Source organism: Typopeltis vanoorti, chromosome 22 (genome assembly GCF_054136105.1).
Source record: "Typopeltis vanoorti isolate ZY-2024b chromosome 22, IOZ_Tvanoo_1.0, whole genome shotgun sequence".
Taxonomy (NCBI): Eukaryota; Metazoa; Arthropoda; class Arachnida; order Uropygi; family Thelyphonidae; genus Typopeltis; species Typopeltis vanoorti.
Window position 1 is genome coordinate 8,487,478 of NC_143570.1, and position 13,778 is coordinate 8,501,255.

General features: G+C 36.2%; 1 protein-coding gene across 4 annotated transcripts in view; it reads right to left on the reverse strand.

Moving 5' to 3' along the window:
• Positions 1-13,778, reverse strand: part of LOC150094143 (paired amphipathic helix protein Sin3a-like) — a 382,913-nt gene that overhangs the window by 53,894 nt on the left and 315,241 nt on the right. For all 4 annotated transcript variants that reach the window (XM_090411964.1, XM_090411965.1, XM_090411962.1 and 1 more), the window contains exon 19: positions 1,267-1,440. In XM_090411964.1, coding sequence (XP_090268090.1) covers positions 1,267-1,440 — 174 coding nt within the window. The remainder of the gene's footprint in view (positions 1-1,266; positions 1,441-13,778) is intronic.

The following is a 13,778-nucleotide window of genomic DNA, read 5'->3' on the forward strand; positions in this document are numbered from 1 at the left end:
ATTTTGCAAGTACTGCATATCAGCACCACTCCTGATTACCTTACCTATCTTTGCATCATCAGCAAATAGCCATATATCACATGTCAAATCCTTCCCAATGTCATTAATGTAAACACAATAAAAATGGAGCAAGGACTGATTATTGAGGCACACCACTGGTTATAAATTATATATTTAGTTTAATCCTTTATCCAAGTGTAAGCAAACAAAGTTTGCACCTGAAGTATCTTCAGGACGGGGACAACTCGTGGCAAAGGTGGACTGAGTTCACATCACTTTCCTTAGTATCCCATAATGCAAAGCACATCTCCTTGCAGACATGTATAATGCTATGTATTATGTACTATCCAGACTGGTTTCCCTGTATTAAGTGCAAGGTTACCTCTCCAAAAACTCATGAGATTCCCCGGATCAACAATGAGTGACCTGAAGGATCAAAAACTCAGCATTGTTCCCCTCAGTAACAGGCCCACCCCATCACCGAGATCTCTCAGCGGTGGCTCTACCAAGTGGCAGGCTCACCCCACCACTGAGCAGAACCACTCATATTTCAATAGCATTGCTATCCATTACCCCTCTACTTGGGTAACAGCAACAACCGAGCCTCAGTTAGAACTTCATTGGCTAAGTTATCTCCAATTTATGCAACAGTATTCCATGCTGTATTCTATCAAAAGTCTTAGCAAAACACAAAAGTATCATGGTGTATCCATTCCCCTTGTCTGTCTCAGTGGTCACATTATTACAGAATTTGAGCAAATTGCTAAAACATCACCTCTTAGTAAATTCATGCTGTTCATTACAAAGTAGAGATTTTCTGTCAACCCATTTCTGAATGCAAGCGCTAACCAACCTTTCCAAAATCTTCACCGCCACCACTCCTGAGATACTGATTGGTCAATAGTTGGATATTTTGGTCTTTGCACCACTCTTGCGCAATGGGATTATCATACAATCTTCCACTCCTGTGGAATCTTCCCATGTTCTGAGACCCATATTATTATGATTATTATGAGATCAAAAAAACATTACAAAAGAAAAAAGGTAAGAAGCAGCACAAAATTTTAATTTCATTAATAAAGTTAAAGTTAAAAGTATAGTTGAGATAAATATGAAAATCACAAAAACTATACTTATTTTTAATAAAAAATAAGAATATTTTTCTGTGATTAAATACACTATCATGTTTGTAAACATATGCAGCTGTGGAAACATAAAAGATCTTTCCATTTTCTTTACAGAGTAAAAAGGAAAAAAAAAACATACCAGCACAATTTTGAAACAGTTTTCTTCAGACATTCTCAGCTCAGCTTGTTTTCTATATGTCAGTTCAGTAGGTGAGCTGTGTAGTGTGGAAGTAAAAGTCATTTCATCTTTATTCTGTTGTAGATAAAGTTGAGTACAGAAGGTACAAGTTTCATCACTAACCACATGCTGCAACTAGGGGAAATAAAAAGAAAAAAACAGAACATATTAATTTCAATTTTGAATTTCAAAATAATTATAATTTCATCATCATCAAAAAATATTATAATTTATAAAAATAATTACCTGAAAGGATGACATTATATTAAATGAACAGATCTGTAGACATTCAGTCTCAGAAGACAACAATGAAATGTAGTGCAACTACTATCACATTTTTTAAATTTTTGATTGAAATCAAGAACATTTTTTTTAATGGATGTGCTACAATATTAAAACCAGATCTCCATGGAGTCAAAACACTCATCACAGTAGGTACATCAAACCATGCTTCAAACTCATTCAATGTATATGCATTCACCACAATTCCACTCACCGTGCAAAGGACCTGCTCTCTGTGCCCTCACTCACACCCACCTTATACAGCTTCTGGGAATGTCTCCTTGTTCTATCCCCATCTCCAGTCTATGAAAAATTTCTTCCACATTAAGCCAGTTTATTTATTTTATTTATTCGTATGGAGTTTCCTCCCTTTTCTCCCCTGTCCCTATTGGGGCAAGTTGAGCCCCCTCATGGGGGGGTTAAGTATTTATGACTGTAGACCCATGTGTGTTCACTGGGAAGGTTTCTGCTTGCAGGATGAAAAATCCTGCTGTCCACGGCCACAACTGGCTAGCATGGCAATGGCTGAGGAAGATCCTTAAGGTCCTCACGTTGATGACGGGAATCGAACCTAGGGCTCCTTCCCCAGGCATATGGTTGCGAAGCGCAAAGCTGCTAGGCTAACCACGTGGACATTAAGTCAGTAACAACCTTTTACCAACTTAAATGTCTTGATCATATCCTCTCCTTCCTCCTCTTCACAACGGTTTGCAAACTGCATTTCCTCAACCTGTTTTTATATCCCACAATCCAAACCACCTGTCTTCTCTGGACCTTTTCCAATATATCCTCATCACCATGAAAAACGGGGGAACAAATAGGCTACAATAATCCCTACGAGGTCTGATCAAGGCCTTATACAATGCCAGATCTTAATTTCTGCACATTAAGGTCCTCCACATCACTGCCATGATCTGATGTGATGCCTTCACAACTTGTGCAACGTGATCTCTGAACTTCAGATCCTTGTCAATCACCATTCCAAAGTCTCTTGTCTCCTCAATCTCCTCCAATTGTTCCATAAGCAATCTGCTCAAGTCTTCCTGTAAGGCCAGAACATCTGCTTGATTCCTTATCACTCTCTCCAGTTTTGCATAATCTGCACACGGTTGTATTATCACCAGTTAAACCAACCTCAATATCATTAATATACAAATTAAATAACAATGGTTCCAAAACAGACTCTTGTGGTACACTACAAGTGACTTTTCTCTTCTGGTATACTCACCCCTATACAAACTTGCTGTTAACTGAGCGCCTGAGAGCCAGCTGCCTATTCAATTCACTAATCTATCATTCGATCCCATCTGCTCCAGTTTAGTTACCAACTTGTGGTATGGCAATCTGTCAAAAGCCTTTGCAAAATCTAAGTATACAATTCCATTCTTCCCTCAAATACATGCCATATATCTGCAAATGACACTCCCCTCTCCTTACAGAGCTCTGCCAGCATATCATGATTCTTGCTCTCCATCTCAACTCATTGTGCTACCTTGGCAGCACACTGACAACCTTTCCTACCATACTGTTGTCTTTCACTCTCCTCAATAACATCCTGATTTCCATTCTTGCATTTTCCTTATGTCCAATTAAATCATTTGTTTCCAACCACCACCACCACCAACTCTCTTGCTCCTTATATCAAAAGCATGAATTATCTTGCTCATTCTCCGTTCTGGACTCTCATTAATCAATTCTCTAATAATGGAATCAACATACATTGCTATCCTCTAGTCGCTCGTCACCTCTTTTTCTCTTTTTTCTATCATTTTATCCTTTTGCACTCTATCATTTGTTCCCACTAAACATCTAATATCACTTGAACATTCCTCTTTTCATTTTGAACAACTCTATTTTCAAATCTTGCATTCTGACAATTTCACAATCTGTCGCTCCTATAGCCTCACTTCCTCTTGTTTTGCAGCATCTTTCTTCCATTTCAGCATTCATTTCTTCACTCTTGCATTCTTTCATTCCCCTCTTTCTCACTAACTTTTGATCTTATTCACACTGTCTTTTGCACTCCCATTTATACTAACTTTCATTCCTTCAGTCTGTTTTACATTTATGTTTTAAGTCATTGCTGTAAGCAATGACTTAATCTCCCTACCAGAATTCCTAATAATTGTCTTCACTGATCCAACAACTCTGGATCACTTCTTAATTAGTTCTTCTCTCAGATACTCTGTTCAGGTGACTGTTCCTCTTGGTAGACATTTATCACATTGATGTACATCTTGATGGTAGACATTTATCACTTTTCTTTGGGGAGGGGTTGTCTATGAGCTTTCTTCCATGTAGGGTTGATACCAGCTGAGTACAGTTTAGTGAATAGATGATAAAGAATGTGTTAATTCAGGAGCACATCTTGAGCACAATGAGTGGGATTCCATCAGGAGCATCTGCCTTTGTGGTATCTAAGTTATTCACGATTCTTCTGATGTTTTTCTGGCAGAAGGTTACAGGAGGCATGAACAATGTTTTCTAAGCAAAAATGGAGATAATTTTCCAAGGTCATCTGTGAAGGAGTTGGAAGAGAAGAATGAAGCCAGGACATCAGCCTTGTCTTTAGGTGATGTTACAATGCTACTATTAGAGTGAGGTAGAGGATGCAGCACAGATGGACAAAAATGTTGCATTCAACAGATTTGGCAAGGGAATAGAAAGCATGACTGCCAGTGACAAAGGCAGTGAGTTTTTTACATTTATCCTTGTTGAATTTAGACTGCCCTTTTAACTGTGATTTTACAAATGTTTGTGGGCAACTGCATAGGCTGTGAAGGAAGCTGATATTTTGGTCTTAAGCTGCTTGTGATAGGCTGTTCGTTTTTCTTAAAACACCCTGGCACACATCTTTGAGAACTATGGTTTAGATATGGTTGGGAAATTTAAATAGAGTGATAAATGAAAGCTTCTAGTCCAATATGGATTATCTGTAACAGGATCACAACTGGTATCTGGATCAGAAGAATGAAAACAGTAATCTGACCATGGAAAGTAAAAGTTACATAAGTCTTCCCACTTGGCATTGCAGTCATGCCAGAGTACATGAAGTTGTGAATGGTTAAAGGAAGAACATTCCACCATAGATGAAACTGAATGAGTGGTCTGAATTACCAAGAGCAGTAGTCACCTGAACAGAGTACCCTGTTATGTCTCGTTGTTTCCCTGTTTCGCTTCTGTTTCTCTCTCTTTCTTCTTATTATTATATTCTATATTTTATTTATTATATTTATTATACCCCCTATCCTTAAGTTCCCTATCTTATTTTATCCTTACTTTTGCTCCTAAGTCGCCTGCGCTATTGTTATATCTCTTATCTAGCCCTGGCTATAACTTGTACTTTCTTTCTATTCTTTATTTTCTACTATTATTATCCTATATTCCTGCGTATCAGAGATTTCGTTTCCGACAAATTTATTTTTAGAATGACTGCACCAGCCGGTAACTAATTCCTGATACTTAATTGATTATCTTGGTAACATTAGTTAACATAGGGATCACGTGGTGAGCAGTCGTGGCTCCCCCCTCTATCTTGCATGAAATGTTTCCCCTCACTCACACAGGTCCGAAAGTTTTTTATAAGTGGTAGGTCAGTCTCAGAACAACAGAACTTATAAACTTTGGTTTAAAAGAATACATTTATTATAACACTAAAACAGATACACATTTGATTAGACATTCTAAATATACTTGAAATGATAACTTCATTGCTAAATTACCTGCTTGTTCAGAATTGAAAGTCTGAAACCCCCCCCTTTTAGATTAAGTGATCCAAAATTTCATTCTCTAAGCTTAAGTATTTCAACTAGATATCTCTGCATTACAATTAAGCTCAAACTCGATTCATCTTTACAGAATTAATCAATACTCATTTTCTATGTACAATTGTAAGTAAGGTTTACACATGTCATATCAAATTCACACTATTTTAAACTCTAACATGGAAGACAAAGTTCAACTCTGTAAAGTTTCTATGCCCCACACTTTAAGTGTAAGTCAGGCTAACATTCAATGCTACAGCTATTAGCTTCTTCCTAACAAACTGTTCAAGAGTCATGTTCCCTTTTCGGCACAAATTTAGAATAGCACGAGTCTTCTTGACACAGACAATTAGTCCAACACAGTCACTAAAGCACTATAAGCAAGTGAATGCATGGAGCTCTTCAAATCCTTGCCCCCTTTTCTTCTTTACGTTTACAATTATAAAAGATAGATAAAAAGGTTGTACTTTACTAATGGGGTTTCCGTGACTTCCCCCACACTTTCATTTCGGATATGGCAAGACTTCTGTATTCACTAGCCACTTGCTTCTATGGCTACTGCAACTTACTTATTTCTTCTTCGAAGGTTGTCCTTCGCTGACTTTACATTGGCGTGGTTCACCAATGGCTCCTTATTGAAAATCTGGTTTCATTCCACAGGTAACTTTGTCTGACTCGGTTATAACAGCAACCAGGAGATTGTTGCTGGTCACCGGCAACAAGCTTCTTCAGCTATCCAGGCTCGAACGAGAATGCAGGAACAGAAAAACAAGAGAGCGTTTGAACCGCGCGTCGCTCCTTATATCTTCCTTGCGGGCGCCCCTCTCTCTCTCTCTCTCGTTGTCTGCGTCATGCACTTAGCTATAGCCGATTGGTTACTTTAACTCTGAACTGTTTAACACAGTTCTAAAATACAGATTTCCTTAGCTTATTTTACAACAATAATTGTAAAATAAGCTATTACAACAATCGAGTTGACATACCTTTGAATCATAATATGTACAGTACTTCCTCATCCCTGTTCTTGGAAGTATAAGCATGTCCTTTCCTTAAGTTTCTATTCTCTCTATGTTGGGTCAGAAACAAATGGCCTACGGATAGTGGGTCAGCTATTTCCGACACAACAACCTGGTAGGAAAGCTAATTAAGAAGAGATTCAGAGTTGTTGAATGAGTGAAGACAATTGGCAGAAATTCTGGCAGGGAGATGAATGATCTGTTTTAAGTCATTGCTGTAAGCAATGACTAAAATATCTAACAGTTCAAGAATATCAACAGATTACCTACTCCTGACCACTGGCCCAAAGACAGCATTCATCTGCTATAGGCACAGAGATGAATGCTGTCTTTGGGCATGGTCAGGAGTAGGTAATCTGTTGAATGCTATCTTCTGCTTTATGTGGGTGAGTGATATAATAATGAAAAAAAAAATTAATTATTTGTTTGGTCCAAATTAAAAATGAATTCACATAATGAATGCATTGTTTTCACACCTGTAAGGTTTTTCCCCTATAGAGAACGAAACTTTTAGACATATATCACCAGCACAACATTTATAACTTAAAATGCTAGAATTTTAGTCTTCTGATCTTTTCAATTCAGTTTCATACTTTTAAGTCAGCCTGAGTGATAATTCACATGTACATTAGCAGCCAATCCATGGTAGGGAATTGGGTATTCTTTAAACTTGTTTATGCTTTCCAGCATGATTTTCATACTTATAATATGACAACAGTAATGGTTCCATACATGCTAATTATGAGGTTTGTAAACATAAAGTTAGTAATTAAGTCATATTTTGTCTGAAAAATTTATGGATTGACACTTAAGTGCATATACATTCTTTAAGAATAATGAATTTTTAACCTCATCATCATCATCAAATTCCTGCCATGTACCCTCAAGGGGTGTACAGGATATGATAGTACTACATGAAAAAATTACATCATTATTAATTTCCTATCTACAATTTTCCTCCAAATCAGTCTGTTACTTGTCAAGACTCCAACATTATCAGATCTTATATTTCTATCGTCTAAAGCACTTTGTACAGTATCAATCCACCTATATCTTGGTCTTCCTCTAGGTCGTTTTGCTGCCAACCTGGCAGAGAACACTTGTTTTGCTAATCTTTCCTCTCCCATTCTATTTAAGTGACCATACCACCTGAGATTAGCTCTGCTAACACATTCCTGGATGCTGACAATGTCAAGTTCTTTCCTAATATCCTTGTTTTTAATATGATATTGCCATTGATGCCATCTGTTCACGCCTAGAATCTTTCTCAGGACTCTCATATCTGTGGTCTCTAGTCTTTGGTCAAGTGTTTTACTTCTGACCCAGCTCTCAGATCCATAAGTTAAAACTGGTTTGAACACTGTCTTGTATACAGCTAATTTAGTGTTCCGACTAATTTCTCTCTTATTCCATATAAATTTATTCAATTGACTTCCCACCATACCAGCTTTGCTTATTCTGTTGTCTATTTCTATATTTAATTTACCATCTTCAGTAAAAATCGTGCCTAAGTAGCTGAAATGTTTTACTTGTTCCAAAGGTCCTCCATTCACAACACAGTTGACATTTTCAATGATTCTGCCTATTTTCATTGTCTTTTTATGGCTGACCTTCATACCATATCTATTACAACAGCTATTCAATTTAGTCAGAGAATCTTGCAGACTTGTAGCAGATTTATTTAGAAGTATAACATCATCTGCATAAAGCAAAGAGCTGACATTAACATCTCCAATTTTGATATCATGTTTAATACCACTTTCCTTCATAATGTGATCCATATAGATAATGAATAACAGAGGGGATAATGTACATCCTTGTCTCACACCAGATTTAACATTAAACCATCTTCCTGTACTTCCTTCAATTCTACCTGCTGACTTACAACTCAAATAAAGACTAAGTATTGCTTGATATAATGCCCCATTGACACCATATAACTGCAGCGTATTGAATAGCTTCTCTCTTGGCACCTTGTCATATGCCTTTTCCAGATCGACAAAACTTAAATACAGATCTTTGTTATATTCCCATGCTTTCTCGACTATTTGTCGTAAAGTGAAGATCTGATCCTGACAGCCTCTATTTGGCCTGAATCCAGCTTGTTCTTCACCAAGCTTTTCTTCCACAATTCTTCTCAACCGTTTCTCAAGTATACTTGCATAGATCTTGCCGGGAACACTCAGTAGGGAAATACCTCTGTAATTCTCACATGCAGTTTTATTTCCCTTTTTATATATGGGTACTATGAGGGCTCTACTCCAGTCATCGGGAATTCGTCCCTCTGTCCAGGCTTTCTGAACTATGCAGTGCAGCCACTGTAAGACTCTTATACCACCATACTTCAGCATTTCTGGTCGAATATCATCTACTCCTGCTGCCTTTCCACATTTCAAGCCTTTGATGGCTTTTTCTACTTCTAGTATGGATATGTATTTCTGACTGCATGCCTGGTCAGTGTTTTTTACCACTGTGCTGTCATCACTGCTTGTTTCATTTAGCAGTTTTTCAAAGTAATTACTCCATACTTCAAGGATATCTTTTTCTCCCATTTTCATGTCACCTTTATCATCTCTAATTCCTTTTACAGCACTCTTTCCTCCATTCTTAAGCTTCTTCAACAACCTCCAGAATATTTTGCCACCTTCTTGTTATTTATTTTCTATATTCTTGCCAAAGTCCTCCCATGACTTTTGTTTAGCTAGTTTTACACAGTGTTTAGCATTCTTGCATTTGTCTCTATATTTTCTAAGAGCACAAGCTGACTTATTTGACAGGAACTTTTGGTATGCTTTCTTCTTTTCCTTCACTGCCTCTTTAACTTCCTGTGTCCACCAGGGAATTCTGATTTTTTTATTCTTACAGATAACCTCACCACATGCCTCTCTGGCAGAATCAATCAATGTTTTCTTCAGAGTTTGCCACTGAATCTCCAAGGTTTGATTCCTGTTCTCAAACTCTTTCATTTTTTCTTCAATAATCTTTGTTTATTTTAGCCTACAGTTCACATCTGAGAGCTGCTCAACTTTTATTCGCTTTAAAACTTTCTTACATGTTCTTCTTTCCAATATGAAATTCAATTTTATCCTGCTCAAGACTAAATAGTGATCACTTCCAATTTCAAATCCTCTGTACACTCTGGTGTCCTGCACCAGGGAGAAAACATCACTATCAACAATAACATAGTCAATGAGACTTTTCTTATTCCTAGCCTCTTCTCTCCATGTGAATTTGTGCACATTTTTATGTTGGAACATGGTGTTAGTAATAACCAGTCCATGTCCTGAGCAGAAATCCAACAGATATTTGCCATTATTATTAGCTTTGCTCTTTTCTCCAAATTTTCCCAAAATATTTTTGTATGTCTCACAATCATTTCCTACTCTGCTATTTAGATACCCAAACTAGGACCAACTTTTCATTTTTCATTGTGTCAGTTGCTTTTTCTAAAGCCTCAAAAAATTCCTCCACTTCTACCTTAGTAGAACCTTCTGTGGGACCATAGGCACAAATAAGTCTCATTGTCCAGTTCCCCATTCTCATATTTGCCCACATTACTCTACTCGAGACTGACTGCCATTCAAGAAGATTAGCCTCGTATTTTGTGTTGAATACTATGGCTACTCCTTCTTTTCCTTGATTGTCATTGCCTGAATATAACATTTTGTATTTATTGCTCAGAAAGATCTCACCAGTTTTGGTCTTTTTTGTTTCAGTCACCCCTATTATGTCGATCTGGTACTTATCTAATTCCTCAGCTAGCTCCATTTCTTTGCCATTCAGGCTTCTTACGTTGATAGTACCGATCTTTAACTCTGGTGATGTTGAGTTGGGGTTTATTTTCAGATTTGTTCCAGTAACTGACTTATCGCTGTTCACCCTGGTTCCCTGGCGAAAACAACGGGGCCTTGTTTAACCGGGCGACGCCCCAGCCGGCATGAAATTTTGTCATGTTGTACCATCATTCTATATTTTGGTTTAACCAATAAGAATACAATTTGGTCGGCTAAATCCCAAATTGCCAGCCCATTCTCGTCCGTTCAGTATCCAAGTAGATACCCAACAGGGTGCACCACGAGAAGGTGAGGATTGGACATTAGGTCAGAAGCCCTGGTCGGTTCTCCGCATTCCTTTAAAGGCTATGTGGAGGTCTCCTCTCAGTTATACAGCTTTGACCCTTAAGCACCCCGAATTTTTAACCTCTATGATCAAAAGTGAAATGTATTTTACTAATTTCCTTATGTTGAATAGGAAAAAACACAATAATTCATCAAAGCAACATGAAAATGGCTATTATTGCATTATGGTTGCGAGTATTATACTTACTGGTTCTGTAGCAATTTTCACTACATCTACTGGCATTCTTAGGTCATAATTTACCTGAACATTAAGCACTTCCATTGTACAACTAGAAGAATGAATGAATATTGCCCTTTGATGGAAAAAGACTTGAGTTTGATTCTTTTCATGATGAGAGGAATCTTTATATGGTTTTTTTCTTCTGGAAACTCAGGTTTTTCATCTATGATACAGGCAAATCAGCCACAGAATTCAAAAAATGTACAGACAAAAAATACTATTGGCAGGTAGTAGATGCCAATGTATGTCAATAGTGGTTAGCGTTGTGTATGAATAGAGGATCAAGTAGTGGAGTGTCCCATTTGCAATGAGTCTTTGGACTCCTTCGAGGTCACATAATATTTTACTGAAATGTGTAAATGTAATCACAAGCTGATAAATAAAATTTGTCTCTTTAAAGTTACTTCTGATTGTCCTAAAGTACTTTTCATATTTATACTGACTAAGTACTTTGTAATACTTTGTAATTCAGTTAATGAAATTCTACAAAAGAATTGTAACCAGTTGTGGAAAAAAAATCAATGCAACTAATATGTTATTTTTATTGTCAAAATTTAGGATTGTGTATATATTTATGATAATCATTCTTATAAACAATTTTGCAATTAAGCAAAGAGTCCTTAAAAGGCTTTAGAAATGTATTTCAAAATAGGATAAGTATTATTATTTGATAAATAAATATTATTTGATGATGAGTAGGCAAATAATATTGAAAATTATATCGTCTCATTTTTGTGCTTTTAGTAGAAAAATGAATAAAATTATGATCTTCAGCTTTGTAAGTCTGGTATAAATTTCACCTGTAGACTGTTTGTTGTCAAATTTTATTGAATATAAATCTCTACTTATTTGGCATATACTATACACTTCATACAACAAGGAAAGTAACAAAAACAAACAGAATAGTCAAAAAAAAACTAACAATGGAGAATGATGGCTATGTGATGAGAAGAGCATCCGAGAACTGCATATATAACAAGATCACTTGTTATATATGCGGTTCTCGGATATATGCAGTTGTTATATATACTTGTATCTGAATGAAATATACAAGATCACTTGTTCATGTGGAATTTGTTATGGAGAAAAAAAAGAAAATACAAATCAGGATTAGCAGCACATACAAGACACAAAACATCAAGCTATGACAGCATACAAAATTGATCTACACTGACATACAATTTCTTTGTCAGAACATTCAAAAATCATTGGAAATGTTAAAAAAAAACTGCTATCAATGCAACAAGAAACAAGGTGTGATTCTACAACAGGTATAGTTATTTTTCATTAAAAAATTCATATGCAGGTCTTGGATGCTCTTCTCGTCATGTAGCTAGCCATCATGATGCAATGTGAGGTTGCAAGTGCTCCTATTGTTAGTCTTTTTTTAAATATGTGTTTATGTTTTCCATTAATTTGCTCACTGTGTCACTCAACCATTGTATTTTTTAAATCCACTCTCCTGATGAAGTGTGTTATAATGTACAGGAAACTAGCAGAGATTCATATTAAATAAAATCTGACAACAAAGATTCTGCAATGCAGAATCTAAATCAGACTTAAAAAGCTAAAAATGTTCCCTATCCACAGAAAAACTTCAGAAGCAAGATTTGTAACAGATTTTATGTTACTGAAAGTGAATGAATTTGAAAAGCAAAAAAAACCATTCACTAATAGACTGACATTCACCATTGTAGAGATAATGATGTAATCCCTAGTTTCTTAAGACTGAAACATAAATTTTACTTCAGGAGAGAATCAAAAATCTACAGATGAACAGAAGCTACCTTCTTTGAAGAGTGAATAAGTGTTACCAGGTTTCAGTTATTTCAAAATGATACACAAACATACTCTCCTACTCATGGTTAGTGATTTCCTTGTCTCCTGAACTGTGAAACACCATAGACAGACTCTCTTCAAACAGAGGTTATTCAATTTCCATAGCAAATAAGGAGATGTTAAAAATATATTCAATAACTTACCTGAAAAAGATCAGCACATCAAGTGCTGATCCTACAAGGTCAAGATCAATACAGCTTCACATATGCTTATGAATGTTGAACTTGGCATCTTGTCCAAAGGTTTCAATTTTGCCTTATCTCTATTATACCTAATGTTAACATCATTACTAATGAAGAGAAAGGGGATAAAGAAATTAACAATGACAACTGCAGATTGCATATAAACGGCAGCTATACTTGTGAAAGCCAGAGAGCAATGCAGAAATATTCCAAAAAAGAGATTGATCAGTTCAGTACTACAACATCACAAGAATATTGTAGTACTGAAAACAGACAAAGATAATGCCATGACAGTCACAAAGACAGAGAAATATGTTGAAAAAATTCAAAACTTAGTAATCCCCATTTGGTGCATCCACAACAAGACAAACAATTAAATTAGGAATCTTATCAAATGGCGTGAAGATACCAAGAAATATCTCACATTTAGACATCCTCTGCTCCCAAGAATTTAGGTAGCTCCTAAGGTACACAAACAAGACATATTACTATTATAGCCCATAGTGAACATTAGGTATTCAACCATCTCTCTTCTTTCTAAATATCTAGCACAGATTATAGCCCTACTTATAGGCAGCTGATCCCTACATCAGAAACATGGGATACTTTATTGAAAAAAAAACAATGAATTATGTCACAGAATCTTCTGACTTACTACTAAGTCTACTACTAACATCTCAACCTTCACACTGAATAGCTGCACACACACATAAGCCAAACACTGACTAGTGCATACAACATTTGGAGTCTGTGATTTGTAGTGATGAATTGTGTTTCCTTTTCTAAATCAGTTAGGTGAGAAATGTAATTACCAAAAACTGGTAATTAAACCTCTCTCACCACACATATATATGGTTGTATGTGTGTGTGTGTGTATATGCATGCCTATATAATAAAAAAATTCACATATATATAGAAAGAATTCCACTGCATTAACATGTATTCATATGTAATTAGAAGATAACCTAATGGAGTGCATAGCCAGAATGTTAACTTACTGTTGTTTGATCTAAGAAATCACAAATTAGTAA